At 53.9% G+C, this 27,650-nt stretch overlaps 1 protein-coding gene across 2 annotated transcripts; it reads right to left on the bottom strand.

The window, feature by feature from the left end:
* Positions 1 to 12,701: 12,701 nt before the first annotated feature.
* On the bottom strand, positions 12,702 to 21,787 carry USHBP1 (USH1 protein network component harmonin binding protein 1). 2 transcript variants are annotated; one of them, XM_029052236.2, is made up of 15 exons: positions 21,628 to 21,787; positions 20,040 to 20,104; positions 19,456 to 19,628; positions 18,950 to 19,068; positions 18,492 to 18,643; positions 18,045 to 18,290; positions 17,614 to 17,736; positions 17,244 to 17,398; positions 16,819 to 16,959; positions 16,227 to 16,409; positions 15,789 to 16,050; positions 14,797 to 15,021; positions 14,555 to 14,646; positions 14,162 to 14,284; positions 12,702 to 13,645 (listed from the first exon to the last, which is right to left on the bottom strand). In XM_029052236.2, the coding sequence occupies exons 2-15, from the start codon at positions 20,091 to 20,093 to the stop codon at positions 13,465 to 13,467; spliced, it is 2,229 nt and encodes a 742-aa protein (XP_028908069.1). In that variant the 5' UTR covers positions 20,094 to 20,104; positions 21,628 to 21,787; the 3' UTR covers positions 12,702 to 13,464. The 2 variants fall into 2 exon arrangements, with proteins under 2 accessions (XP_028908069.1, XP_028908070.1); XM_029052237.2 differs by having other exon boundaries at positions 16,227 to 16,304.
* Between the last annotated feature and the right edge of the window lie 5,863 nt (positions 21,788 to 27,650).

Raw genomic sequence — 27,650 nt, 5'->3', positions numbered from 1 at the left:
TCTGCACCCAGTCAGTGCTCAATAAATACCATTGATTGATTGACGGTAGAGGGTAGGGGCATGTAAGGAGGAGTGAGGCGCTGGCTGTTGCCCGAGCAGCTACCCCAAGAGGGTACTCAAGTTTCCCATGGCCCCTGCACCCTTAGAATCAGATGGACAATGTGTCTTTTGAGTGGCTACACAAGTTGTGGGTTGGGAGGGCAGGACAAGAACCCCTCCCTCCCTCCCCCACAACTCCCTATCAATCAATGATTTTTATTGAGCGCTTACTGTGTGCAAACCACTATCCTAAATGCTTGGGAGAGTACAATACAACAGAGTTGGTAGACACGTTCCCTGCCTACAATGAGCTTATGGCCTGTAGGTCTGTAGAGTGCTATAACTACCCCTCCTTCCCATTTTGTGAATCAATCCATCCACCTACAGGGAACTGACAAGGTTGAGTTTGATGCCAGCTCTCCCGGAAGTGATGGAAGATCATTTTTCTAAAACATCATTCTGCAAACGGCTCCCCACTCCTCAATAGATGCCCAACCATTTCCGCATCAAACTGAAACTCCTCACCATTGGCTTCAAGGAGCTCAATCATCTCTCCCCCTCCTCCTTATCCTCACTTCCTTCCCATTGGCAACCCAGCCTACACACTTTGCTATTCTAACACCATCCTACTCACTGTACCTCATTCTCTTCTCTCTCACCTTCGACCCTTTGCTCACACTGTCCCTCCTGTGTGGAACTCCCTCCGCTTTCATGTCATGTCTGTCTCCCCCTCTAAACTGTGAGCTCGTTATGGGCAGGAATGTGTCTGTTGTTATAGTGTACTCTCCCAAGCTCTTAGTACAGTGCTTTGCATACAGTAAGCGCTAAATAAATACAATTGAATGAATGAATGAATGTCCTAGAGACCACCACTTTCCCTGTCTGCAAAGCCCAAATAAAATCATATCTCCCCTTAGAAGCTTTCCCTGACTAATCCCTCTTTTCCCAACCCTCTTCTTTCTCCCTTCTGTATCTCCTGTGTACTTGGGTCTGTACCCTTTAAGCACTTTGTTGCTCACCCAACCCCCAGCCCCACAGCACTTATGACCATATCCTTATACTCTGCTTCTTCCTCTATCTGTGTTTATTTTAATGCCTATCTCTCCCACTCGACTGTTAGCTCCTTGAGGGCAGGGATCTTGTCTACCAACTCTATTGTATTGTACTCTCCCAAGTGCTTAGACACACTGCTGTGCTCAATCAATGCCTTTGTCTGACCGATTGAGTGTTTGGTTGGTGGGGAGCTGTGATTTTGAAAGAATATTGGGGTGAGCAGAATTTGGAGAGACCCTCTCAGACAGGATCCAACCCGCAGTTTCCCCAGGCTGAACAAGAATCTTTTCATGGGGAAACTGAGACCTGGAGAGGTACAGGACCAGAACTAGAGCATTGAGGATGGAACCCATGCGTTTTAACTCTCAGTTGTGGGCCTTTTCTCCCCGGGCCCCTTCGGGAGATCTATTCTGCTCCAGGGCTACCCCTCTATCCTCAGCAGATGGCATGGTCCCCCAATCCTGAAAGGAATAGTAATAGAATTGACTAAGTGCTTACCGTAGCAGTATTAGTCGTCATCGTTGTCGTCACCATGATGATGATGGCATTTGTTAAGCGCTTACTATGTGCCAAGCACTGTTCTAAGTAATAGTATTAGTAGTAGAAGTAGTAGTAATAATTATTAAGTGCTCACTGTGTGCAAAGTGCTGTACTAAGCACTGAAAAAGAAATACATGGATGAAAATTGGACACAAGGTGTAAAAATAATCCAGGCTTCCTTCAGCTGAAAAATTGGGGATGGGAAAGGAGGATGGAATTCCTCTCTTCTCTTCTTCTCTTTCTCCACCTACAACCCCTCTGGGACCAGCCCCCCTACCTGGGATTTCCTTAGCCCCCAGCCCTTGATCACGTACAGGAGTATTTTCTCATTTGCTCTTTTCCACAGATGCCCATCGACCCAAGGACAAAGCTGGGGCACCAGGGATTCCGAAGGGCAGACCATCCCCAGAAGCTCCCCTGTTCTTTTGGTTGGGCCTCTCTTCCCCTGAAATTCCCACCCCCTCCCCCAAACTTCCCTTCTCCACACTCCCTCCCGCCCCCAACCCAGCATGGCCTCCTGTGTCCAGGGGAGCCGGAGCTGGGAGCCGAGGATTTAGGTTTCAGCCTCAGTGAAGCTAGAGAATGAGGGCTGTCACGGGTGCGTGCTCAATCCCGTGATCAATACTGCGGCCGGGGGCAGGGGCCCCACGTCATCCAGCCCCCCTCTCGGCTCCACGCAAGGCTGAACACAGCACAGTCCGTCCCCAGTGCTGGAGTTTGCTGGGGGGACCCAGCCAGGAGTCTTCGCCTTCCTGGACCAGGCTTGGGCCACCCTGGTTCCAGGGTGCCGAAGAACAGCAGGAATTGGCCCCTGATGTGAGAGAAAATTTTCAGGGCCCTGCAACCCGGCCCCCACACCAAGCCATTCTGGGCTGGGGTGGGTGTGGGTGTCTGGGGCAAAGCCCAGGAATTCAGCCACGTCAGGGACAAAACCCTGCTCATTTTTCAGACTAAGGAAGAATAGGGCTCTTTCCCTCCACCCCATACACACCAAAAATCCTCCAATCCCCCAGTTTCCATTTCCTTCTCTGAGGTTGAGAAATGGGACAAGGGGGTCTGTTGGAGTGTGAGGGAATGTGGTAGCCTCTCCCCTCTCCTCCTCTCACCTCCCCTCCCTCCCTGGCTTCCTTCCCTCCTAACCATTAACCCCAGGGCTGCTCCCTTCCCCCACCCCCTCTCATTGCGGAGCAGCGACCTTTGCCCTCTTCATCCTGTGGGGCTGGGTTAACATTTGACCTTGCCGGGGCTGAAACGCCAACCTTAGGCCTGGGCGGGAGGAGGTGAGGCTCTCCCAACAAAAGGGCCATCCCGCTCCCCGCGTCCTAGGACCATCTGCCAGGCTGGGTCCTGTGAGAACCCAGGCCGCAAGCCGTTCTCATTTTCCCCCTTGCTGCCTTGAATCCAGAGGAGCAGCCCAAGGAATTCAGTTCCAGGGGAATGGGTCGGGGGAGGGGGATGACCCCGATGTTAATCATCCTGCCCCCCAAACCTCTCTTCCCCATCCCCTAGCAGACTTTCTGAGTCCCTATCTCCCCACTTCCTACCGCCCGCGCCCTGCCGCCCCCCTCCCCCCCACACACATCCAAACTGGGGAAAACTGCTAAGAAGTAGTGTGACCTAGCGGAAAGAGCATGGGATTCTAATCCTGGCTCAGCCATTTGCCTGCCTTGTGACCTTGCGCAAGTCACTTCAGTTCTCTGTGCTTCAGATTTCTCATCTGTCAAATGAGGATTCAGTACCTGTTCTCCCTCCCCATTAGATGGTGAGCCCCGCGTGGGACAGGGATTGTTTGACTTGGTTTTCTTGAACCTACTAGAGTGCTTTTAGACTGTGAGCCCATCTTTTAGACTGTGAGCCCGTTGTTGGGCAGGGATTGTCTCTAACTGTTGCCAAATTGTACATTCCAAGCACTTAGTACAGTGCTCTGCGCATAGTAAGTGCTCAATAAATACGATTGAATGAATGAATGTTTGGCACATAGTAAGCGCTCAACAAATGCCACAATTATTAAGTCCTGAGGGGCAGCAATCCAGAAGCCGCCCAACCCCTTTGAAAGGAGGAGTCAAGAGTAGAAGCAGCCAGAGCCAGGCCACCTGGCAGAGCAGGAGGAGAGCACACCTTCTATCCCATGTGGGACAGGGACGTGTCTGACCTGATCATCTTTCATCTACCCCAGCGCTTAGTGCAGTACTTGGCTCATAGTGAGCACTTAACGAATATCATATTATCACCATTAATTACAGTATTTGTTAAGTGCTTACTATGTGCTAAACACTGTTCTAATTGGTGGGGTAGATCCAAGTTAATCAGGTTGGACTCAGTCCCTATCGCACATGGGGCTCACACTCTTAATCCCCATTTTACAGATGAGGTAATTGAGGCTCAGAGAAGTTAAATGACTTGCCCAAGATCACACAGCAGATAAGTGGTGGAATCAGGATTAGAACCAAGGACCTTCTGACTCCCAGGCCATGTTCAATCCACTAAGCCACGCTGCTTCTCTATTATTATTGTGATTATTAGAGGAGCAGGGTGGCTTAGTAGAAAGACCATGGGTGTGGGAATCAGAGGAATTAGACCTGGGTTCTTGGGCAAGTCATGTCTTCTCTGGGCCTCAGTTTCCTCATCTGTAAAATGGGGATTCAATTGCCTGTTCTCCTTCCTACTTAGACTGTGAGCCCCCATGTGGGACAGGGATTGCGACTGACCTGATTATCTTGTATCTACCCCAGTGCTTACAACAGTGTTTGACACATGGTAAGCACTTAAATGGGCAGGGAATTTGTCCGTTTACTGTTGTATTCATTCATTCATTCATTTGCATTTCTTGAGCGTATGCTGTGTGCAGAGCACTGTACTAAGCACTTGGGAAAGTACAATACAACAATAGAGACAATCCCTGCCCACAAGAGCTCACAGTCTAGAGGGGGGAGACAGACATCAATACAAGAAAACATACATCAATATAAATAAATAAAATTGCAGATATAAACATAAGTACTGTGGGGTGGAGGGGGGGGAAGAGCAAAGGGAGCGAATGAATCAATAAATCCTATTGAATGAGTCAGGGTGATGCGGAAGGGAGTGGGAGATGAGGAAAAGGGGGCTTAGTCTGGGAAGGCCTTTTGGAGGAGATGTGCCTTCACTAAGGCCTTGAAGGGAGGGAGAGTGATTGGTGGATTTGAGGACGGAGAGAGTTCCTGCCAGAGGTAGGACGTGGGCCAGGAGTTGGTGGTGAAACAGGAAAGAACAAGGCACAATGAGAAGGTTAGCACCAGAGGAGCGAAGTGCCTGGGCTGGGTTGTAGAAGTTGCTTAGTACAGTGCTCTGCACACAATAAATACGATGGAATGAATCGAATGAAATACAAAAATAATATTATTGTTATCATTATTGTTATTATTATTATTATTTCCCCAGCTAGAATCCTAGAGTGTCCTAAAATCCTAGAATCTCCCTTTTGTCCATTTCCAGCCAGGAGGCAGCTGGAAAGCCATTTTAAGTTGTGAAAACAGAGAAAAAAAAGAGATACCTAAAGGTCACGCAGTATGTCAGTGCAGAGCTGCTGGTTGGTGGGGAGGAGTAGGGAGGGAAGGTTCAGGGCCAGGGGTTGTCAGTGGATGGGGAGGTTGGGTTGGGCAGCAGCCAAGGTCGGGTTGGGGAGGGAGGGCCATTCCCCACCCAGCGTTTCCTGCCCCTTCCTGGTCGACGTTATTTTCACACTCAGAGTGGGAGTCTGACTGTGTCTTCCTGTCCTCTGGGTCAGAGGCTAGAGCTGCAGCCGTAGTGGGTGGGAGGGGAGTCCAGAGATCAAGGACTTCCACCCCAGCTCCCAGCTGTACTCCTAACCAGACAGAGAGACCCCATGGCTGCCCCTCCACCCTTCCCCCACACCCCACTTCCTCCCACCCAATCAGCCCAGGCAAAGGGAGGAGAACTTTGTTCCGGCTCACCTTCCCTTCAGTCTCTCAACTCCTTCACCCGACCAGGGCCTCTTGCCATCCCCTGACCTTGTGGGCCCTGTCAGCACCCCGACCTCTGTTCCCAGGAAAAGCAGACTCCCCCTGCCCCACCCTGCCCTACCACTCCTGGGGTCAGAGCCAGACTCTAAAAATACCTCCCCCAGGATCCCGCCAGTCTGGCCTCAGAGCCCCCAGGCCAGTCCTGTGCCTCTCCCTCTCCCCTGGGTCCTCCCCCACTTTGCACCCCCTCCCCACTACAGGTCAAAGAACAGAAACTTTCAACTTGGAATTGCAGTTCATTCATTCAATCGTATTTATTGAGCGCTTACTGTGTGCAGAGCACTGTACTAAGTGCTTGGAAAGTACACTTCGGCAACAGAGACAATCCCTACCCAACAACGGGCTCACAGTCTAGAAGGGGGAGACAGGCAACAAAACAAAACAAGTAGATAGACATCAATAGCACCAAAATAGATAAATAGAATTGTAGATATATACACATCACTAATAAAATAAATAGAATAATAAATAAGTGGGAGGGGAGATGAGGTGGGGGCAAGGTCCAGGACTAGGCAGCCCCTTCTGACCACCACCTGCAGGGACCCAAGTGCAGGTCCTGATTTCCAAGTAGAGGGAGGAGCTAGCTCCAACCCCACTGGGGAAAAGAGTAGAAGGAGAGATGGAAAGGACCCTGACCCTTTCTGCCTGAACACCCCAAGACCATTTCATCCAGACCTGCCAGACACCCTCATCCCTCTGGGAGTAGTGGTAATAAGAGAATTGATTGAGTGCTTACTGTGGGCAGAGCACTGCACTAAGCATTGAGGGAAGTAAACAGTCTCTGTCCCTCATGGGGCTCACAATCTAAATGTTTATGTGGGGAGAAGGGATTGGAGGCAGACACAACATTGTCCAGAGTGGTCCATAGGGGGATGGGGGGGGCGGGGGCCCCCTCCCCCCCCCCCCCCCAGAGGAGAGAGCTTCTGGAGACTTGACCTGTAGGGTAGCAGACAAATCTGGATGCCTGGTCCCTGGGCAGTCCACACCCCTGCTTTCCTGGTCGCCCTTTTCTGCCACATGATGCTGGTGCTAGTAGTAGAAGTAGTAGTATTTATGAAATGCTTGCTGGGTGCAGAGCACTGCGCTAAGCACTGAGCAAGAATCTACAAGTGAAAATTAGATATGGACCCTGTTCCTCGAGGGGCTTGCCTTCTATGAATATAGGTGTGATGGGGACGACAGGAGACATGGTCTGATTCCCTCTCTCCTCCTGCCACACCTGCATTGGCAAAGATGAAAGGTCTCTGGACAGTCCATCAGGAGGGCCGGGCAGAGGGGTAGAGGGTGTGTGTGGGGGGTGTTCTCTCTTCCTGCTTCCACCACTGCCTAATAGCAGAAATAAAGCTGGGGAGGGGAGGCTCCTGAGAGCCCCTGTGACTTGCAGCCACCCGGTGATTCGGGGTTAGGTTACCACCTCTACCCCACCACCCCACAGCTGGGAGTCACTGCCGCTTGAGCCCCCCTCTCCCCTCCCCCAGCTCAGCTCCCTGTCTGTCTCTCTGGGCGTCCCAATTATAGAGACGCATGTGCTCCACGCTGCTGGGAAATAATGTCACTCATTCCCAGTGGTCCCTGAGGCCGGTCCACAGGGGCCGAGGGGCTACTGCAATCACCCCTTCACTTTGGCTGACTTGTCAGCAGGATTGGGCAGCCTTGTCAGAGAAGACAAGCTCAGGGAAGGGGGAAAAGGGAGTTGAGGAGGGGGCGTGGGCAAGATGGAGTCATGCTGCGAGCAAGGCTGGCTGGGTCTCAGCTTAGTCATCACAGGCTAAAGGAGGTGCTGGGTGACTGGGAGGGGTATCGATGCATTTTGCCATTTCTGAAATGCCATGCAAATGATATGCCAAACAGCATGCAGATCAGTGTTTTGGAGTCAACAGCTCAGCCACTTCTGGCAGTTACAGGACTGCAATCCTGAAGGACAGAGGTCAGTACCAGTTCAGGGACTTGAAGGTGGGGAGGGGCCAAAAAGGCTTAGGTTAGCTGGTCTCCTTCAAAGCAGCTGCCAAGACACTGCCAACCAACCACCAGTCACTTGCCCAGGGAGATGAACATAGTGCCAGAGGGATGATTCTAGGTGAGCTTCTGGAGTAGTCCTTGGGCACCTCGCCAGCCAGAGCAGAGGGGTCACCACAAGAATTAGGACCTTCCAATGACGGGGGGGAACCGGGCCCATCACAAGGGAGTGTTGGCTGATGCTTGGCTCTGCCACCGGTTCTCTGGGCAGCTTTGGCAAGGATCCCTGGCCCAAGGGGTCCCTGGCTCTTCAGAACAGTCTGTATCCTCCTTGGGAGTTAGGGCAATGAATGGAGCCCTTGGCTGGGATCAGGACTCCTGCATGTTGGGTCATCCAACCGTTCTGTTCCCCGCCCCGCCCCGCCCCGGACCTCATCCCTATCCCCTGACCTGAGCCTCTCTGGGCTGCCTGGAGGGGGCAAATGGGTCCAAGTAACCACGGAATTCCAGGCAATCCAGGTGTCCAGGAAAGCCCAGGGACCACATTGCTATTAATATTTGTAATTAATGAATGTGTATAGAGAATCTCTCTAGAGTGGAAACAGAGGAGTCCATGAGTGACTGTCGCTCTTTCCAGCAAGGGAGTCTCCTCAACCTTTCCCTTTTCTCTCCCTCAGCTCTCTGTCAATCCCTGGCTCTCTAGGTGTCTGGATCCCTGTCTCTTTCTCTTTCTGAATCTCTGGCTGTCTCTGTCTCTCCGCAATCTGTGGTTTCTCTGTCTCTGCCTCACTGTCCCCACAGTCTCTGGGCACATGTCTGTCTGTCTTCTTCCTGACACTGTCCTCTCCCTCTCTCTCTCTCTATCTCTATCTTGGTCTCTATTTCAAAAGCTCAGTTGCTCTGTGGGCTGTTCCCAGCTTGGCTGGGAGTCTGGAGGGACCCAGAAGCAGAGAGAGGCCTGATTTGAATCTGAAAAGGGCCCTGGGCCAGAGAGCTGACCTTCACCCTGGGGGTCAGACTTTACATTCCGTCTGCCACCCGGGCTGGGCCTGCTCCCCCGGGATCCCCTGTGTCAAAAAGGGGACAGACTTACAGCAGCCAGGAGTCAAAGAGTTGAGAAGGGGGCGGGGGTGAGGGCAGAGGGGGATCAGCTGAGCAGGACAATAGGCCAACCCTCAGAGCTGGGGGCAGGGAAGGGGGAGATCCAGACTGCCCTGAAACTGGGTAGGGACAGGACTGACTTGGTCAGGAGATCTGGAGAAATCTTGAAGCTGCTTTGTGACCAGGGTAAGCAGACCCTGTCCCCTTCTCCCTGCCCCTCCCCACCCACTCCTCCATCACCAGGACCCAATGAAGATTCCTCTAGCAGGCTTGGGATCAGCAGAGCTCAGAATCAGTGGTATTTACTGAGCACTTACTGTATACAGAGCACTGTACTAAGCACCTGGGAGAGTACAATACAATGGAATTAGCAGACATGTTCCCTGCCCATAATAAGTTTACTGTCAAGAGGGAAGCCAGGAACGGCCCCTTGCGGGAAAGTGGGAGCAGGAAGTAATACCCAGAGGCAGGCTCTGATCAGGGCGTTACTGAGACAGTGGCAGGGGGGATATTTCTTCCCTCCTTTGCCGCACCCTATCCTCCCACTACTTCAAGTTTTATTTTAAAAGCTTCACACCCAGACCATCACCCCTCTGCCTCCTCCTCCATCACCCTCCAAAAACATAGCCAGAGAGAGGGTTACTCTGTTACCACCAGTAAGTCAAGTGATGAGTCCAATATAGGTTGAGCTGGGACAGGCCCTAGGCTAAGGGAACTAAGTGAGGGGAAAGCAGGTGGGCCGCTCCAGCCAGGCAAGGTAAGGTAGGCCGGCTAGGAATCTGCCTATCTCTCAGCACTCAGAGGGGTGGAAAGCCTCGCAACCCACCTCCTACTTCTTTTTCCAGGACATATCACTGTTGTTCACGATGCCCAGGCACAGCTCCCTTCACACAAATCTATTTTTTATCCCAGGCTCTCCTTCCTTCTGCTCCCAACCCCCCCTGCCAGCACATGGGGTTGGGCAGCCTGGGGTCATTTCCATTTGAAAGGCCAGTGACCTTGGTCGGCATCACTCCAACCTCTGGACTCTGACACTTGACCCCTGCCAAGGACTCCAAAAGCTGAGCAGGATGGATGAATAGGACTGAGAGGGTCAGTGACCCCTGGGACAGGCCAATCCCCAGGGGCTCCAAAGCCCTGAGCCTCAAAGTAGGCTAAGGTAGGTGAAGAGAGAGGTTGCCCTCTCTGTAGCCAGCAGGAGACTCTTCCAGGAGAAGGGATTGGTCTCTTGACCCATCCCTGGCCAGCCCAATGGTTGTAGAAAGTCCAAGGCCAGGGGAAGGATCCTGTGAAGCTGATGATCCTGCCTGTCTACCTGTCTACTCTGTTTTGTTTTGCTGTCTGTCTCCCCCTTTAGGACTGTGAGCCCGTTGATGGGCAGGGATTGTCTCTATCTGTTGCCGAATTGTACATTCCAAGGGCTTAGTACAGTGCTCTGCGCACAGTAAGCGCTCAATAAATACGATTGAATGAATGATCCCTGTTCTGTACTGTCAGGTAAGAGATCTGGCCTGGATCTCCCCATTTGATTCTCCAATCTTCAGATAAGCCAAGGGAGCAAGAACTTTGTCAGCCATAAACTGCAAGCTGCTTTTCTGAGGTGTGTATGGGAGAGGCAGTTAGGGCTTCTGCCCCCCCCACGCCCCACTCATGGATATTCTTCCAGGGTCTCCTGCCAACACCACCATCACCTCTCATCTCTCAGTTGTCGAGAGGAGGGAACATCTTCATCTGGGTTTGGGGTAGGCTATGTGGTCAGAGGGGATGGGAGCAGGTTTGGGGAAGCTCAGGTGAGTTCTTCTGGATAAAATATGGCATGCAAGATGGTATAGGCTCTTTGAAGTGGCATGGCATAATGGATAGAGCACGGGCCTGGGAGTCAGAAGGTCATGGGTTCTAATCCCAGCTCCACCACTTGTCTGCTGTATGACCTTGGATGTCATTTCACTTCTCTGTGCCTGTCACCTCATCTGTAAAATGGGGATTGAGACCATGTGGGACAGGGACTATGTCCATCCTGATTAGCTTGTATCCATCCCAGCACTTAGTACAGTGCCTGGGACATAGTGAGCGCTTAACAAATGCCATCATTTTTTTTTTTGATATGGTCTGTGACAGTCTACCGGAACTCTGGACCTGCAGGGCCAGGGGAGTGAATGGTCCCCTTACTCCATAGAGCCATCAGCCCTCAGGGCCATCTTGTGTCCAGAACAACCCCTAAAGCTGATACTGAGGGGCAGATTGAATGAGGTCTAGAGTCCTTGACTGTCCTAGTCTCTCGTCTCTGCTCTCCACTACCCCCTGGTTCCTGATGCAGTTTGAGCAATCCCTGACGAATCACACTGATAGACTAGAACGGGGTCACCCTGTCGCCTACCTCCCCACCCCTTGTCTCATGTTCCCCACCCTTCCAGAGACAGACAAGCGGCCCCCAGCCAGAGACTGGGCTCTAAGCACTCCCTTTACTCCGGAAAACAACAGTCATCATTTCTTCTGTGTGACCGCCTCGATGCCCCGGATGTCACCAGCCCTGGGGTGGAGCACACCTGCCTAGAATGGGAAAGGGCTCCCCCAGCAATCCACATCTCGGGACGCAGGGGCAGGGAGAAGCAAGGTATCTGCTCCTAACGGCCCCACGTATAGGACAGTTGGTTTGCCCAAGCTTCCTTTCCCTGGGCTAGGGAGGAGGCGGAGATCTGGCAGTTATCTCTTTAATGGTCCTGGTTGGACTCTTTCTGGCCCTTTAAGAGCCCTCCCCCCCCTTCCCGTTCTTGCTCCCCGCGAGCCTCCCCCTCTCCAGGAGGAGACCGCCTGCTTCCAGCTGGGGTCTGTGGGGGTCATGCGAGGCGGTTGGAGCCCCCCCCACTCCTCCCGGGACCGCAAGGAGACCCCCATTATGGGCGGGGCGGCTCAGACGGCTGGCCGGGCTGAGGCTCCCTGGGGGGCCGCCCGTGACCCCGCTGACAGCAGAGGCGGCCGAGAGACCCGCCCCCAGCTGGACTCTGCCTCTCCTCCTCCCGCCAGCGCAGCCCCCGGGGCTCCTGGCGGGCCGGGTGAGAGGGCTCGGCAGGGGCAAAGGGCATGCTGGAAGGGCCAGGGGAGGAAGGGGTAGAGTCCAGTCTCAACCTTCTCCCCCGTCCCTGGGCCTGAGTCGATTGATGTCCGCTCCCTCCCCAGTGCCCTCTCTCTCCCGATCCCAAGTCTTTTGACATTTTTCCGTCGCGACGGCTTCGCACCCTATCCCAGTGGGGCGACTCCTTCAGGTCACGGGGCGGGCAATCCTGGCCCCGAGGGGGCAAAGCTGGCACGTTGGTTGGCGCCCTCAGGAGGGCGAAAGAATCTGGCCATGCCCACCTCTGTCTCTCCTACTTGGCATCCTAAAATCCTTCCTTCCCCCCCAGCCTGGGTTCGCCCAGCAGTGCCTGTTCCGAAGGGAGGGAGGGACAGAGGGAAGGGGGAGAGAGGGGGCAAAGCCTGCCCGCTTCATCCCGGGCTTCCCCTCTGCTCCGGTGGCCTGGAGCACAGAGGCTCGGAGCAGCTGCTGCCTCTCTGCTTCCTGCGTGAGGCTTTTTTATTTCATTTTATTTTTTTTTATTATTTTTTCTTTGCTTCCAGCTCTCCGGCAGACCAATTTGTCCTGGGAGGCGTCAGAGTGGGAGTGATGAATAGGCCGACGGGGCTGCTGCAATGCAGCGCTGTGTCTCTGCAGGGCTCGCCAACTCGGCTCTCTCCGCGTCCGCCCCCTTTCGCCCCCTCCCTCCCCTGACCCCTAGGCGGGTGTGTGCGGGTGGGGGAGGGGATCGGGGGCGGACGGGGGGATGCGGGGCGGGGGGGATGGACACGCCCTGCCTCGCTCCCCCCGGGCTTTTCCAGGAGATGAGTCAAACGAGGGTCCCTCGGCCGACCCCGCCTCCCGCCCCCTCCTCAGCCTCCCCCTCACCCCCCTCCTCCACGCCTCAGGCTCTAGCAACCCTAGGGGCCGGGTGGTATGGCTGAGAGCCGACAGCCCCGCCCCGTTCCGGGATCTACCCCACCTCCTTCTCCCTCCTCTCCGGCTCCGGGTCCTTGACCGCAACTGTGGACTCGGAACGCCAGAGCCCCAGCGTGGACCGTCCGTTCCCTGGCCCAGGAGGCATCCTCCCGCCCGTCTCCCGGCCTGCTGCTCGGACTGCCTTCTCCCCCAAGTTCTGCCTGGGTGGCGAGGGGCCTCGGGCTCCCCGCAAGGACCCCACATGCTAGCCGGGAAAGGGGAAGAGAGAGCAGTCCCGGCCCGGCAGTAAAGCAGCTTCAGGCCGAGAGGGCCCTTGACTCGCCCCTTAGGAGATCAGCCCCCGCCGAGCCCCCCGTCCTCCTTCTCCCCGACCCCGGCCCCCCAGATCCCCCCAGCCGGCCGGGCCTAGCCTCCCCAGGATCTAAATGGGCGAGCTCAGGCCAGCCGATAGACTCCATCTAGGGCGTTGGTGCCCTGTGCGCAGGCGCCCTCGCTGGGTAGGCCCCGGTACTGCAGCCACGAGATCTAGGCTCCAGGACTGGTTGGGACCCGGGCAAGGGGTAAAGAGGGAGAGGTCGCCGGGCGGGAGAGGTTTCCCAGAACTGAGAGAGGAGGACCATCTGGAGAGAGGATCTGGAGGCTGGCAAGGGGGCAGGCAGCGGGAAGGCTGGTGGGGGGAGAAGCGGGAGGAGTGCCTATTCACTCTTCCTAGAAGCAGTATGGCCCCCCCCCCGGGGAGGCGGCTGGGGCGGGACGAGAGCCTCAGAGGGAGGTTTCGCCCAGAGGCCCCACGGCCCGGCGCTCCTCCAGAACCCGGGCCGTGCAGGCCAGAGTTTCGAGCCGCTCCGCGTGCCGGGCTGACATCAACCCCATCTGTGCATCCAGCTGCCGCAGCTGCTCATCCTGTTTCCGCTTGGCGTTGCGGAAGGCCAAAACCAGGGCACTGTGGAGAGAGGGGCAGGGCCGGCACTAGGTTGGGGGTGGGCTGAGGCCAGTCCCAGGGGAGGGAAAGAGCCTACAGGGGCAGGACAGGAGACCCTTAACAGGATCCTAGGGAGCGGAAGGAGGGGGTGGGGGGGTGTTGGAACTTTCACTGACAAAAGAGACTGAGCAAGTTGAAATTGCGGCACGAAATGCCCAGAATAGACAAAAGGAAGAACTTCCTGACTCTCAGGGGGCTTCAGAGTAGGAACAGGCAACCAGTGGAGATTGGGAATTTTCCACATTTTCCTGGAAGGTTTGGGGCGTTCACCAAAACCCTCTAGGCAGGGGACTGGATCAGATGACCTCTCAGGGTCCCTGGCTGTTCTGGGGATTCTGCTTAAGGTGAGGAGCTGATAGGCCGGGGGCAGGGTCAAGGCTTGGTGTAGGGAAAGAGTGAAGCTGGAATTAGGTCAGAGCTTGGTGTAGAGAAAGAGTGAAGCTGGATTTAGGGTTGCAGGAGGCAATCCTGGCCCACCTGTGGGCTTTGAAGAAGTCACTGGTGAGTTCCACACACTGTGCCCTCTGGACCTGTCCGGTGCTGGCAAGTTTCTCCAGGGATGCCAACAGCTCTTGGATTCGGCTTTGCAGTTCCCGGCCCCTGGCACCCAGAAGCATCACAGCATCCGAGGGGGGTGAGATGTCTCCCAGGGCCTCAGAGATGCCCCGGTACCTCTCTCTACCCAGGGTACCCTGAGACCTCCCTCTCCCCAGCCGGGACTCAGAACCCGATCTGGCAGACTAGTAGTGGTGGGAGGGGGGTTGCTGCCCCCATCTCCCCGCTCCCCCAGAATGATGCCCCGGACCTCTCAGAGGTTCCAGCCTGGCACAGCTGCCCCTCCTGCAGCGTTAGGTCTTAAGAGATGCTTACCGGGCCAGAGAACTTGCCAGCTCCTGTGCCATCACCTTTGTGTCCCGGGCCACCCTGGGTTTCCCCAACATTGCATTTCCATCGCCACGTTCCTGCAAAGACCACCGGGTAACCCCATGGCAAAACCAACAAAGGGGAAGGGGGCCCAAAACACCCAGAATTGCCACCCCCTCCTAGGTACCAGCTTCAGGTGGATCCCTCCCCCTGGTGCCATGGCTCAGGGCGGGCATTGTGGCACTCACCCCAGCACAACTGCTGCAATCACTGTCGCTGCTGATGCTGCTACCGCCGCTGGAGCTGAGCGCCATGCCAAGCCACCCGGGCCCATGGCTCAGCTCCCACTGCAGGTGCTCGAGCAGCAGAAGGTAGGTGGCCCCCTGGGCACGGTGGGCATAGTCCCGCAGCTCCAGACCGCGTTTCTCTTTCTCCAGAAGGCACAGCTGGGTCTTCTGGTCAGCCAGGGCCTCCTATGGCAGGAACAGCAGCTGGGCCCGGATCCGGCTACCCCGGCAGGCCCCACCAACTTGCAGGAGGTCTCCCCTCCACCGGGTCTGGTCCGTTCCAGACAATTCCCTTCCCGTCACCAACCACAGATCCTGGCTTCTGTGTGATTGGTAGGCCTCTGCCATAGCCTAGGTGCCTGCAGCTGGGAGTGGGTGGAAGAAACCTATGTGAGTCTTTATCAAAACCATTTTCAAGCCCTACGCCCAGCCCCAGGGCTGAGTGCTCGGTGCCGGCTGGGGGTGGGGCTGGGTAGTGGGATTGTCTCTTGGTGGAGTGGTGCCAGCTCAAGTATACCTAGGCACATAATAATAATGCTTACCATGTGCCAAGCACTGTTCTAAGCACTGGGGTATATACAAGGTAATCAGGTTGGACTCAGTCCCTGTCCCACGTGGGACTCCCAGTCTTAATGCCCATTATCCAGATGAGGTAACTGAGGCACAGTGAAGTGAATTTCCCAAGATCACACGGCAGACAAGTGACAGAGCCAGGATTAGAACCGATGCCCTCTGACTCCCAAGCCCGTGCTCTTGCCACTAGGCCATGCTGCTTCTCCCTGCCACCCCTTGACTTGTGCCCTTTCATGCCTCCTGGGCTCCATTTAAGATTCCCAGTAGATGGCTCCTTGCCCCCTAATGCTAGGCCAGGGACCCAAGCCCCCACCGTAGCAGGAGTTTCCTCTTGCCAGGACTGAGGCCAAAGGGGTGGGGTGATGCCAGCTGGTACCCACTCTGATGGTGGCCAGCTCCTGCAGAATCTGCATCTTCTCCAACCTTGGAAGAGCTCCTCCAGGCTGGGCACCCAGCACCGCCTGCATGATATCCTCTAAGTTGGGACGGATGGGGTCAGGGGCTGGGTGGGAACCATCCACTTGGGAGATCTTCAGCAGGGCCTGGCGCTCCCTCAGGTTCTGGATGAAGCTCCTCAGTAGTGTGGCCGCCTCCTGGGAATTTGCCGGTCTTGTCAAGGGGTCCACACTGCTACCCTCGGGACTGGAATACACATCAAGAGCAGTGCCAGTCCCAATGGGCTTTATCATACCAGTACTTGGGGCGGGCAATGAGAACAATCAGGATGCCCCACCCATAGACACCCCCCCACACAACCCCAGCAATTCCCGGTGCCAGCTCTCCTCCTTGAGACTGATATGATGCCAACAGTCTCTTACCTGGAATGGGCACCTCTCCCCTCTGGAGGCTCCTCTTCCGCCAGCAGTTTCCTGGCCTCAGCCAGGACCATTTCCATCCTGTCGAAGTTCTCAGGGATTCCTTCTGCTCCCAGGACTGGCACAATCCCCAGTTCTGCCTGACTCAGCGCAAGCAGCACCCCGTAAGCTTCCACACATTGCTCGCTGTTGGGATGACCACGGCCCTGAGCCTCCAAAGAGAGAAATACCCCCCACCCAAACTCCAGCCCTCCCATGCCCCTAACATATCTCTCCCTTCTGTGAATTAAATCCAGTTCCAATCTTCTTCCCCCAGGCTAGGGGCAACTATGCCTCCAACTAGAGCTCCGGCTCCACTGGATGGAGTAAAATACACTTAGGAGGAACTCAACCAGGCATTTTTTTTTTTAGGCAGGGCCAGCTCCACTTAACCCAGTGAGGGGACATTAAAGAGAAAGGGGCTGGGGAGTATAGAGGGGAGCGGGCGTATTTTCTGTATACTTTGGGATCAAATGAGCAATATGCAAATATATGCAAAAGCAGTAGACTGATTTCAAGAGTCAACAGCACAGGAGCTCTCTGCAACTGGCCTCACCTGTACTGCAGGGCCAGACGCAGGGCCGTGCTGTCAGACTCCTGCTGGCCCAGCCGCATGCTCAGTGCCTCCGAGTCACTCTTGCACTCCCGCAGGGCTGCTGAGAGCAGCTGGTTCAGGCACTTGAGTTTCTCAATGTTCCTGCCTCCGGACAAGAAGGGTGGTGGGGGGGGGGGGGAAGGGGCGAGAAAGTGAGAGTGCAGAACCAGAAAGGCCAAGGCCCCAGTGCCACCCTGGCAGGCTCCTCCCTCTTCCCAGAGACCCCCCTCCCCTCATGCCAGAGGGTGTTCTGTTTCCAGAGCAACTCCTGCCCTCACTTGCCCAGGCCATCCTGCCCAGGCCATCCTGTGGGTGCCTGTGGGTGCTCCCGGCCAGGGGAACCCAAGTTCTTCCCTGCCCTCCCCGTGCCAGGGTTGAGATCTCACCCCCGCAGACATTCCATTTGGACTTCCAGGTCTTGCATCTGGGGAACAAGGGGCTGGGGCTGGGGCTGGGGCTGAGGCCGGAGGTGGCCCAGGAGCTGGGCACTGGAGCAGCTCCGGGCCCGTCGGAGCAGTGGGTGAGCCACAGAGATGGGGTCCTGCCAGGGGAGAACCAGCTGTGACCCGCCAGAATGATGAGGGGTGTGTGTGTCTGGGGGGTGGGGGGAGGGACACGAGGGAAGAGAGAAACCTGGGCTCTTCCTCAAAAGTCAACATAGCCACAGATCCTGACACCCTGGCCTGCCCCAGACCCCATCACTCCCACCCCCATTTGCTGCAACTAAGGTGCACCTGTTCTTTGGCACATACCCACCTGGGACCCCCAGGTCTTGCCCACTGTTCCTGGGCTGCTGGAGCCACTGATGGAGCCTGCCCTTCTGAGGGGCAGGGGTGAAGATGGCTCCAGCCTCAGCAGGGAGTCCTGCAGCTCCTGGACCTGAAGGGGGCAGGGGTGGGGTGCAGGAGAAGGGTTGGCGTAAGTGCTGAGGGGACCCCGTCCCTGCCTCCTCCCCTCATCACCAATTCTAGAATCCTAGCTCCTGGCCCAGCTTCCCACCCCTGAGACAGAAGGATGTCTGTTTTTGGTTTAAACATCTCTCACCCTCCTGCAGCTTTCTGCCCCAGCCCCCTTATGTCTAACACACCTTCCTCTGGCTGTTGTCTGTCCCATCTCCCCATCCAGCCTCTGCCCCTCTCTCTCTGTCCCCCTCTCCTTCTCTTCTCCCTCCTCTCCATCCTCCTTACCTTTTTCTGCAACCTCTCCTTCTCCTCCTGGGAGGCCTGCAGGGCTCCCCGAGAGCGGCCCAGCTCCTCCTCCTTGTTCCCCAGTGCCACCCGGAGAGACGCATTCTGCTCCATGAAGCTGGCCACCTCCCGCCAATACCAGCTCCTCTCCTCTGCGGGCAGCCCTTGGCCGGTCTCACTCCTGGGCCTCCCTTCTTCCTGCCCTCCTGGGTCCATCCCCCAGCTTCCAGCCAGCTCTTCCAGTTTCTGGAAAGATGACATCACCCCCCCACCCCCCCCCGCGACCCCCATTATCACCCAACCACCCACCCCAGCAGGAGCTCAGGCCTGGGCAGGGAAAAGCATTCTTGGTTAGACCTCCCCCCGGGCCCTGGGACCCACTCTGGCCCCGGAGCACCTTGCCCCACCCTGCCCCCCATATACATCTCCACGCAAGGCCAGGCCCACCTGGTTTGCCTGTTCCAACTCCTCTGTTCCTGGCCCCTTCCTAGCAGGATCTGTGCCCAGGTGGCTGGAGGCCCCCTGGCGCCAAGCAAATGCTGCCTTCTCCAGTGATGTCACTGCCTGCTGCAGGTCCAGGAACACATTGGGGCGGTGTCCTGGGGAGACGCCAGATGCCCCAGCATGAGAGGTGAGAAGTGGGAAGCAGAGGAACTGTGGGCTGGGGGAGTTGGGGGGTGGCGCTGAGGAGGTGGGCTCTGGAGAACTGAGGACCCTTCTCGCGGGGGGGGGGATACGAGGGCAGATCCATGAGCTTGGAACTCCCCAGGGACATACCTCTGAGGGCAGGACCCAATCTTGGTGAGGGAACTCAAATAGGCTTTCCAGCTGGGGGAAACCTAGCAGTCCTGAGGAGCTCCCCCATCTATGGGCCCAGGCATCTCTCCAGATGGAACAAAACTTACCCTCCTCAGTGCTCCCAGCAGGGGGCAGACAGAGGCCGCAGGCAGGGGGCTTGGCCCAGCCCTCCCAGGGCAGGGTGCTGTTGTACTCCGAGCTTCGCTCCACATCCTCTTCTTTCTCCCTGCAGGGATAAAGTTGAAGGCCAGAGACCAAAGAACCCAGGAATCCAAAGCCAACAGCAGGAAGAGGGCACTCCCCACTTCCAATGGCGGCTGGGCACTTCAACCCAGTTTAACCTGGGTCTATCCCTTGAGCAGATCTGGATACCAGTGAGTGGGAACCAACCAGTATGGGCCTTGGAGTGCAGGCATCCATACGAGTGTGTGTGTCCTGTTTCCCCATCAAACTGTCAGCCCCTTGAAAATAGGGATGGGGTCTTCTCCTTGCCTTGCCCCTCCCCACAGCACCCAGTACAGTATGTGTGGAGAAGGGCGGAGGGTGGGGGGATGGGGCTTGTGCAGACCCCACAGTAATCTCCCATTCTTCCTGGTGCACAGCACCTCCTTACCTTGCCCTGGCTTGCTGCAGCTGCTCCAACTTGCCATGCAGCTCGGCAATGGTCACCAAGAGCTCAGTGATGTGCTCCTCATACCGCAGGATGGCCCTCTCATCCAGCGCCCCCTCTGCCGCTGCCACCACCTCCGTCTCCTCTGCGCTCTCTGCCACAGGGTCCAGCTCCCCCTGTAGCCACTCAGCCTTTTAGAAACCCCCAGCTCCCCGCCCCACCCCACCCCCAACCCCTGGGGTCCTGGCCCTGCCTCTGCTGTGAAGGAAATCGACTCTGCCTGATCCCCACATCGGCCTCCCCACTCCCTGGCCATCCACAAGATTTTCCATCTGCCCGGCTCCCAGGATGTGCCTTCTCCCACATTCATTCATATCGCCCCACTGTTTTACCTGTCCCCTCCCCACTGGACTGCCTGTCCTTCCCCACTGAATCCCGTGGGATCAGGGTGGGAGAGGAAGTGGGAGCCTCCGGGATGGCTTCCTGTTTTCAGACAGAACAATGAACGGTCGGCCAGTGGGGTGGGGCCCAGGACTGCTCGCCTCCCCGCTTTCCTCTCCCGGGCTCCCGGCTTTGGGACAACTCACAGGGGGTGGAGCTCGGCCCCTTCGGCTGCGGGGCCGGTTAGCCCTGCTGCTCATGGGCTCCTGGCCTGTAAGAAACAGAGAGGACAGGCAGGATGAGACCAAAAGCAGAGAAAGTGGCAGAGATCCAGGGAGAGATCGGAGCTTCGTCAAGCCAGCAGTTTCCATCTGAAACCACCATGGAGTTTGATGTGTGTTTGTGTGTGTGTGTGTGCTTGCATATATGTTTCGTCTCTACTGCCGCCAGCCTGACCCCAACCCATGGGATCTCTGCTATCCTCCTCGCCCACCTCCGGGCTCTGTAAATCCTAACAAGTTTGTGGTGGGCCTAGGGTGGTGGGACATGACTGCCATCTGATTCTATTTTCCCCACCTGGACCAATTTATAGGCATCCACCTATAAATTGGTCTACACTGAGCATTCCCTGGGTCCAGAGCCATGGCTTGGGGGCCTAACAGGATCAATCAATCAATCAATGGTATTTATTGAGTGCTTACTGTGTGCAGAGCACTAGACTAAGTACTTGGGAGAGTACAATACAGTAGAGCTGGTAGGCACAATCCCTGCCCACAAGGAGCTATAGTCTAGGCAGCTCTACTCAGCCTCCAGTGCAGGATGCCCAAACCTTGCCTACGGGACCCCGGAATGCAGAACAGGGCACACTCACAGGGCTCTTCCTCTGGGTGTTTGAGTGCACTTACCAAGTCAAGCCCTGTCCCCTTATGGGAAAGGTGAAAACTGAGGCCTGGGGACTTGCCGGAGCCATGTGGAAAATCAACAAAGATGGGAAGGCAAAACCCAGGTAGCAGCATGGCAGAGTGGATAGAGCTCGGGCCTAGGAATCGGAAGGTCATGGGTTCTAATTCCGACTCCGCCACATGTCTGCTGAACGACCTGGGGCCAGTCACTTTACTTCTCTGGGCCTCAGGTACCTCATCTGGAAAATGGGGATTGAGACTGTGAGCCCCACATGGGACAGGGACTGTGTCCAATGCGATTTGCTTGTATTCACCCCAGTGCTTAGCACAGTACTTGCCACACAGTAAGCTCTTAACAAATACCATCATTATTATTATTATTTCAAACTTTCTCCCTTTTCCCCCTCCCCACTTTCTAAGCCATTCCCCTTCCTTATTTATTGTATTGGAGGCAGGGGTTCAGATTTCTATATTCAACTTTCAGGCTTCCTCCTTCCCAGGATCCCCTGCCCTGTAGCAAACTGGGGGCAGCAAGCACCCCTGAGTGCGCTGGCATTCTCCACGGGTGCCATGATCCATCCAGTTCCCATTTGTTCCAACCTTTCCCAAACCCCACCCATTGAGGTTTCCACATTGGAGCACCGAGGGTGTCAGGCAGGAGAAGTCCTGTGCCCTTCCAGTGGGGAGGGCATCATCTGCCCCCTCCCAAGCCAGGTTTTCCAAATTGCCTCCCCCTTCCAGCCGCTTCCAGCTGCTTAATTGACAAGGGACAAACACGAAAAACCCCAGGGCCAGAGTCCAGCCATATTCCAGGGAGTGGGAGAAAGCTCCCGCCAAGAACACCTCCCCCCCCGCCCCCCGCACTGGAAAGGGCATGGCATTCCCTCTCTACCTTATAGCTCCTGGCTCCGTTGGCTGGCCACAAGCTGAGATGAAGGGGCTGGGTTGCGGGCAGGTGCCCTGGTAGTTGGCACTGCCCTGAAGCTGTGCTTCCTGGCAAGGCACACTGGAAGCCCCTTCCCCACTGCTGCCGGCCTGGGAGGTGGTTGTGACCAGAATGAGGGTGGAAAGCTGAACCTCCCCCCACCCCCACCCCTACCCTCTTGTCACATGACCTGGTTATTGTTTTTCTCCCAAACCCCTGAGTTGCAGCTGTTTCCTCTCCTCCTCCATCCTAGGGAAACACCTCCCCCTCCCCGCCGCACACCCATACAAACACTCCATCCTCTGCCAGTCTAGACAGGCTCCTTGTAAGGGGGTGGCAGGAGGAGATGGGGGCTTAAGCAGGACCATGCTGAGGAGGTGACAAGCCCTCAATAAATATCACTGATTGATTGATTGACTGATTGATGTGACAAGAATATACTCACCTGCCAAATTGCATACTCCTCAATTTAGGTCTACTGTCTCCTCCATTAGCCAGCATGTTCCTCAACCAATCAATCAGTGATATTTCTGGAATGCTTACTTTGTGCAGAATACTGGACTAAGCGATTGGGAGAGTATGATACAGCAGCCCTGCCCACATCTAGGAAAGCAATGTGACTCTAGTGAATAAAGCACAGGCCTGGAAGCCAGAGGACATAGAAGCTAATTCATTCATTCATTCCATCATATTTATTGAGCACTTACTGTGTGCAGAGCACTGTACTAAGTGCTTGGGAGAGTACAGTACAATAAACCGACACAATCCCTGCCCACAATGAGCTCACAGTCTGGGATTGGGGGGGAGACAGACATTAATATAAATAAATTACAGATAAGTACATAAGTGCTTTGGGGCTGGGAGGGGGGATGAACAAAGGGAGCAAGTCAGGGTGACGCAGAAGAGAGTCAGAGAAGAGGATGGCTGCTCCACCACTTGCGTGCTCTATGACCTTGGGCCTCAGTTTCCTCAACTGTAAAATAATAATTATAGTACTCAATAATAATAACTATGGTACTTGCTAAGCTCCTACTATGTGCCAAGCACTGTTCTAAGCGCTGGGGTAGATACAAGTTAGGTTGGACACAGTGTCTGTCCCACATAGAGCTCGCGCTTTTAATCCCCATTTTACAGATGAGGTAACTGAGGCCCAGAAAAATGAAGTGACTTGTCTACTGTCGCACAGCAAACAAGTGGTGGAGCCAGGATTAGAACCCATCACCTTCTGCCTCCCAGGCCTGTGCCTTATCCACTTAAACTATACTGCTCCAATATAATGTAGCCCTTAGAACTGTGCTTAACACATAATAAGCACTTAACAAATACTATTAATAAAAACAACTAACATTTACAGTCTAGAGGGCAAGAATCTAGTACCTCCCTGAATATGTACAAACACCTATGGTGATCTGTACAAACATCATCCTCCCTGTTTTTGAAGTCTGCAACCTCCCCAGCAACCTCGACTCCTCATGTCCTAGAAGAAAGAGCACACACTTGAGCATCAGAGGACCTGAGTTCTAGTCCTGGCTCTGCCACTTACTTGATGTGCAATTTTGAGCAAGTTACTTGACTTCTCTGGGCCTCAGTTTCCTCCTCTGTAAAATGGGGATAAAATACCTGTTCTCCCTCCCACTTAGATTGTGAGCCCCATGTGGGACAAGGACTGTTTCTGACCTGATTATCTTGTATCTACCCCAGTACTCAGTATAATGCTGGGCACATATTAAGCACTTAAAATACCACATCTATTATTATTATTATTATCTCTCAGACTCAATTGCTTGCCAAATTCTGCCGCTTCTTCCTCCACAACATTTGACAGATCAGCTCCTTTCTTTCCACCCATTTGGCCACCAACAGCAGCCACCTTGGTTCAGGAACTTGTCATATCCCAGCATGACTCCTAGATCAGCCTCCTTACTGGTCTCCCAACCTCCAATTTCACCTCTCTCCAGTCCATACCTCACTCTGCTGCTTGGTTCAATTTTCTTAAACATTGTTCTGCACTCATCTCCCCACCTCCTCAAAATCCTTCATTGTTGAAAAAAAGCAAGGTACTAAGTGCTTGGGAGTTAGTCAGTATTATTTATTGAGCTCTTACGTGTGCAGAGAACTGTACTAAGTGCTCAGGAGAGTACAACAGAGCAATATAACAGACACGTTCCCTGCCCATAACGAGCTTACAGTCTAGAGGGGGAGACATGTTAATATAAATAAACAAAATTACAGATATGTATATAAGTGCTGTGGGGCTGGGAGGGCTATGAATAAAGGGAGGGTGACACGGAAGGGAGTGGAAGAAAAGGAAAAGAGGACTTAGTAAGGGAAGGCCTCTTGAAGGGGATGTGCCTTCAATAAAGCTCTGAGGGTGGAGAGAGTAATCGCCTTGCCAACCTCCCAGCCTCCTGTCTTTCCCCACTCCAGTCCATACTACACTCTGCCGCCCGCATCATTTTTCTACAAAAACGTTCTGGACATGTCACCCCACTCCTCAAAAAACTCCAGTGGTTGCCCATCCACCTCCGTATCAAATAAAAACTCCTCTCCATTGGCTTGAAAGCACTCTATCACCTTGCCCCCTCCTTCCTCACCTCACTTCTCTCCTTTTACAACTAAGCCCACATGCTTCGCTCCTCTAGTGCTAATCTTCTTACTGTGCCTCGATCTCGCCTGTCTCACCGCAGACCCCTCGCCCATGTTCTGCCTCTGGACTGGAACACCCTTCCTCCTCTAATCCAACCGACAACCACTCTCCCCAGCTTCAAAGCCTCACTGAAGGCACATCTCCAAGAGGCTTTCCCAGACTAAGTTCCACTTTTCCTCATCTCCCACTTCTTTCTGCGTTGCCCTGACTTGCTCCCTTTGCTTTTCCCCCCTCCCAGCCCCAAAGCACTTATGTACATATCTGTAATTTTATTTATCCTTTTGCTCTTCCCTACTCCCAGCCCCTAAGCACTTAAGTACATATCTGTAATTTTATCTATTTGTATTGATGTCTTTCTCCCCAACTGTAGACTGTGAGCTCGTTGTAGGCAGGGAATGTAACTGTTTACTGTTGTATTGTACTTTCCCAAGCATTTAGTACAGGGCTCTGCACACAGTAAAGGCTCAATAAATCCAACTGAATGAATGAATATAAAGAGGGAGGAAGTTCCAGGCCAGAGGCAGGACATGGGTGAGAGGTTGGCAGCAAGATAGAGATTGAGGTACAGTGAGTAGGTTGGCATTAGAGGAGTGAAGTGTGCAGTTTGGGTTGTAGTAGGAGAGGGGCGAGGTGAGGTAGGAGGGGGCAAGGTGATTGAGTGCTTTAAAGCTGATGGTGAGGAGTTTCTGTTTGATGCGGAGGTGAGTGGGCAACCACTAGAGGTTCTTGAGGAATGGGGTAATGTGGCCACTAGAGGTTCTTGAGGAATGGGGTAATGTGGCCTGAATGTTTTTTGTAAGAAAATTATCCAGGCAGCAGAGTGAATCCTCCCCGCTTCTAAACTGTGAGCCTGTTGTGGGCAGGGATTGTCTCTATTGGTTGCTAAATTGTACTTCCCAAGCCTTAGTACAGTGCTCTACACACAGTAAGCTCTCAATAAATACAGTTGAATGAATGAGTGAATGAATGAAATATGGACTGGAATGTGGAGAGACAGGAGGCAGGGAGGTCAGCAAGGAGGCTGATACACTAATCAAGGCAGGATAGGATAAGTGCTTGGATTAGCATAGTAGCAGTTTGGATGGAGAGGAAAGGGTGGATTTTTAGTCAATTAATCAATCAATGGTATTTATTGAGTGCCTACTATGTGTAAAGTGCTTGGGAGAATACAGTAGAATTAGTGGACATGATCCCTGGCCCCTAGGATTTAACAATCTAGAAGAGATTTAAGGACTCAATAAGCACTATTGATTGATTAGCTGATTTAATATGTAGGAAGAGCCACTGACTGTCCCAAAATTATTTTGTGTGTCTCCCCTGCGTGAGTGGCTAGAGCTCAAGCCTGGGAATCAGAAGGACCTGGGTTCTAATCCCGGCTCCGCCACTTGTCTGCTGTATGACCTTGGGTCAACGAGGTCTTCACTTCTCTGGGCCCCAGTTCCCTCATCTGTAAAAGGGGGATTAAGACTGAGCCCCTGTGTGGGACAGGGACTTTGTCCAACCCACTTTGCTGGTATCCACCCCAGCACTTAGTACAGTGCCTGGCACATAGTAAGCACTTAACAAATACCACAATTATTATTATTGTTAGATGGTAAATTATTTGAATAATAATAGTAATAATGGTATTTGTTACTGTTCAAGGGAGGGATCCTGTTTCCTAACTCTATTGTAGTCTCCCAAGCACTTAGTCCAATGCTCCGCACCCAGTCGGTGCTGAAAAATACCACTGATCAATCAATCAATCATATTTATTGATTGCTTACTGTGTGCAGAGCACTGAACTAAGAGTTTGGGAGAGTAAGTAGAGTTGGTATCCACAGTTCGCTGCCCACAACGAGCTTAAAGCCTAGAGGTGGATACTTTAACTTGATTCTGAGAGACAAACACCTCCCCTTAGGCCTCTGGTAGAGCCTCAGACTTAGGGCCAGGGGTTGGAGCCCAACAGACTTCCAAGTGTGCTCGCAATTGAACCTGAGCCCTGTCCCTTTTTCCCCACAACCCCTGCAAGCTTACAATTTTTTCCAGGCTGAGCCGGTCCAACCTAACACAGTAGGAGCTGAAGAATTGCGGGGGTGAAGGAGCAGAGGCTAGGGGAGATTGAACAGGAAAGAAGCACAGACTGGGGCTCGCTCTGTAACTTTTTATCCATTAATGGGTAGTTTGCATATTAAGTATAAAACAATGTGCAAATCAGTGAGCTCTGTTTTAGAGACCACCTCTCAGCATTTAATAATGGTGATATTTGTTATGCACTAACTCTTTGTGTCAAGTACTGTACTAAGTGCTGGGAAGACACAAGCTAAGCAGTTAGGACACAGTTCCTGTCCCACAGGGCACGGGCCTGGGAATCAGAAGGTCATGGGTTCTAATCCTGACTCCACTTGTCTGCTCTGTGTCCTTGGGCAAATCACTTCACTTCTCTGAACCTCAGTTACTCATCTGGAAAATGGGGATTGAGACTGTGAGCCCCACATGGGACAGGGACTGTGTCCAACCTGATTTGCTTGTTTCTACCTCAGTGCTTACTACAGTGCCTGGCACACAGTAAGTGCTTAACAAATACCATTATTGTTATTATTATTATTATCATGGGGAAGGGAGCACGGGTCTCTTATCCCCATTTTTCAGATGAGGAGACAGGGATGAAGACTGTGAGCCTCACATGGGCCAACCTGATGACCCTGTATCGCCCCCAGTGCTTAGAACAGTGCTCTGCACATAGTAAGCGCTAAACAAATACCAACATTATTATATCTACCCCAGTGCTTAGTACAGTGGCTGGCACATACTAAGCACATAAATACCATTTTAAAAGAGTTTACTGTGTGGCAAATACTGTACTAGGTGCTTGGGAGAGTACGATACAACATGGTGTGGCTTAGTAGCTAGAGCATGGGCCTGGGAGACAGAAGGACCTACGTTCTAATCCCAGCTCTGCCACTTGTCTGCTTTGTGACTTCGGGCAAGTCACTTGACTTCTCTGTGCCTCAGTTAACTCATCTGTAAAATGGTCCTTGTCCCGCATGGGGCTACGAGGCTAAATAGGAGAACTGAGGCACAGAGAAGCAAAGTGACACAGTCTAATCCCGCCTCTGCCACTGATCAGCTGTGTGACTTCGGGCAAGTCACTTGACTTCTCTGTGCCTCAGTTAACTCATCTGTAAAATGGGGATGAAGACTGTGAGCCCCACGTGGGACAACCTGATTACCTTGTATCTACCCCATTGCTTAGAACAGTGCTCGGCACATAGTAAGTGCTTAACAAATACCAGTATTATCATTATTATTAGCGGATAGAACGTGGGCCTGGGAATCGGAAGGTCGTGGGTTCTTATCCCAG

Source organism: Ornithorhynchus anatinus, chromosome X1 (genome assembly GCF_004115215.2).
Source record: "Ornithorhynchus anatinus isolate Pmale09 chromosome X1, mOrnAna1.pri.v4, whole genome shotgun sequence".
Taxonomy (NCBI): Eukaryota; Metazoa; Chordata; class Mammalia; order Monotremata; family Ornithorhynchidae; genus Ornithorhynchus; species Ornithorhynchus anatinus.
This window is presented reverse-complemented; position numbering and strand designations above follow the sequence as displayed.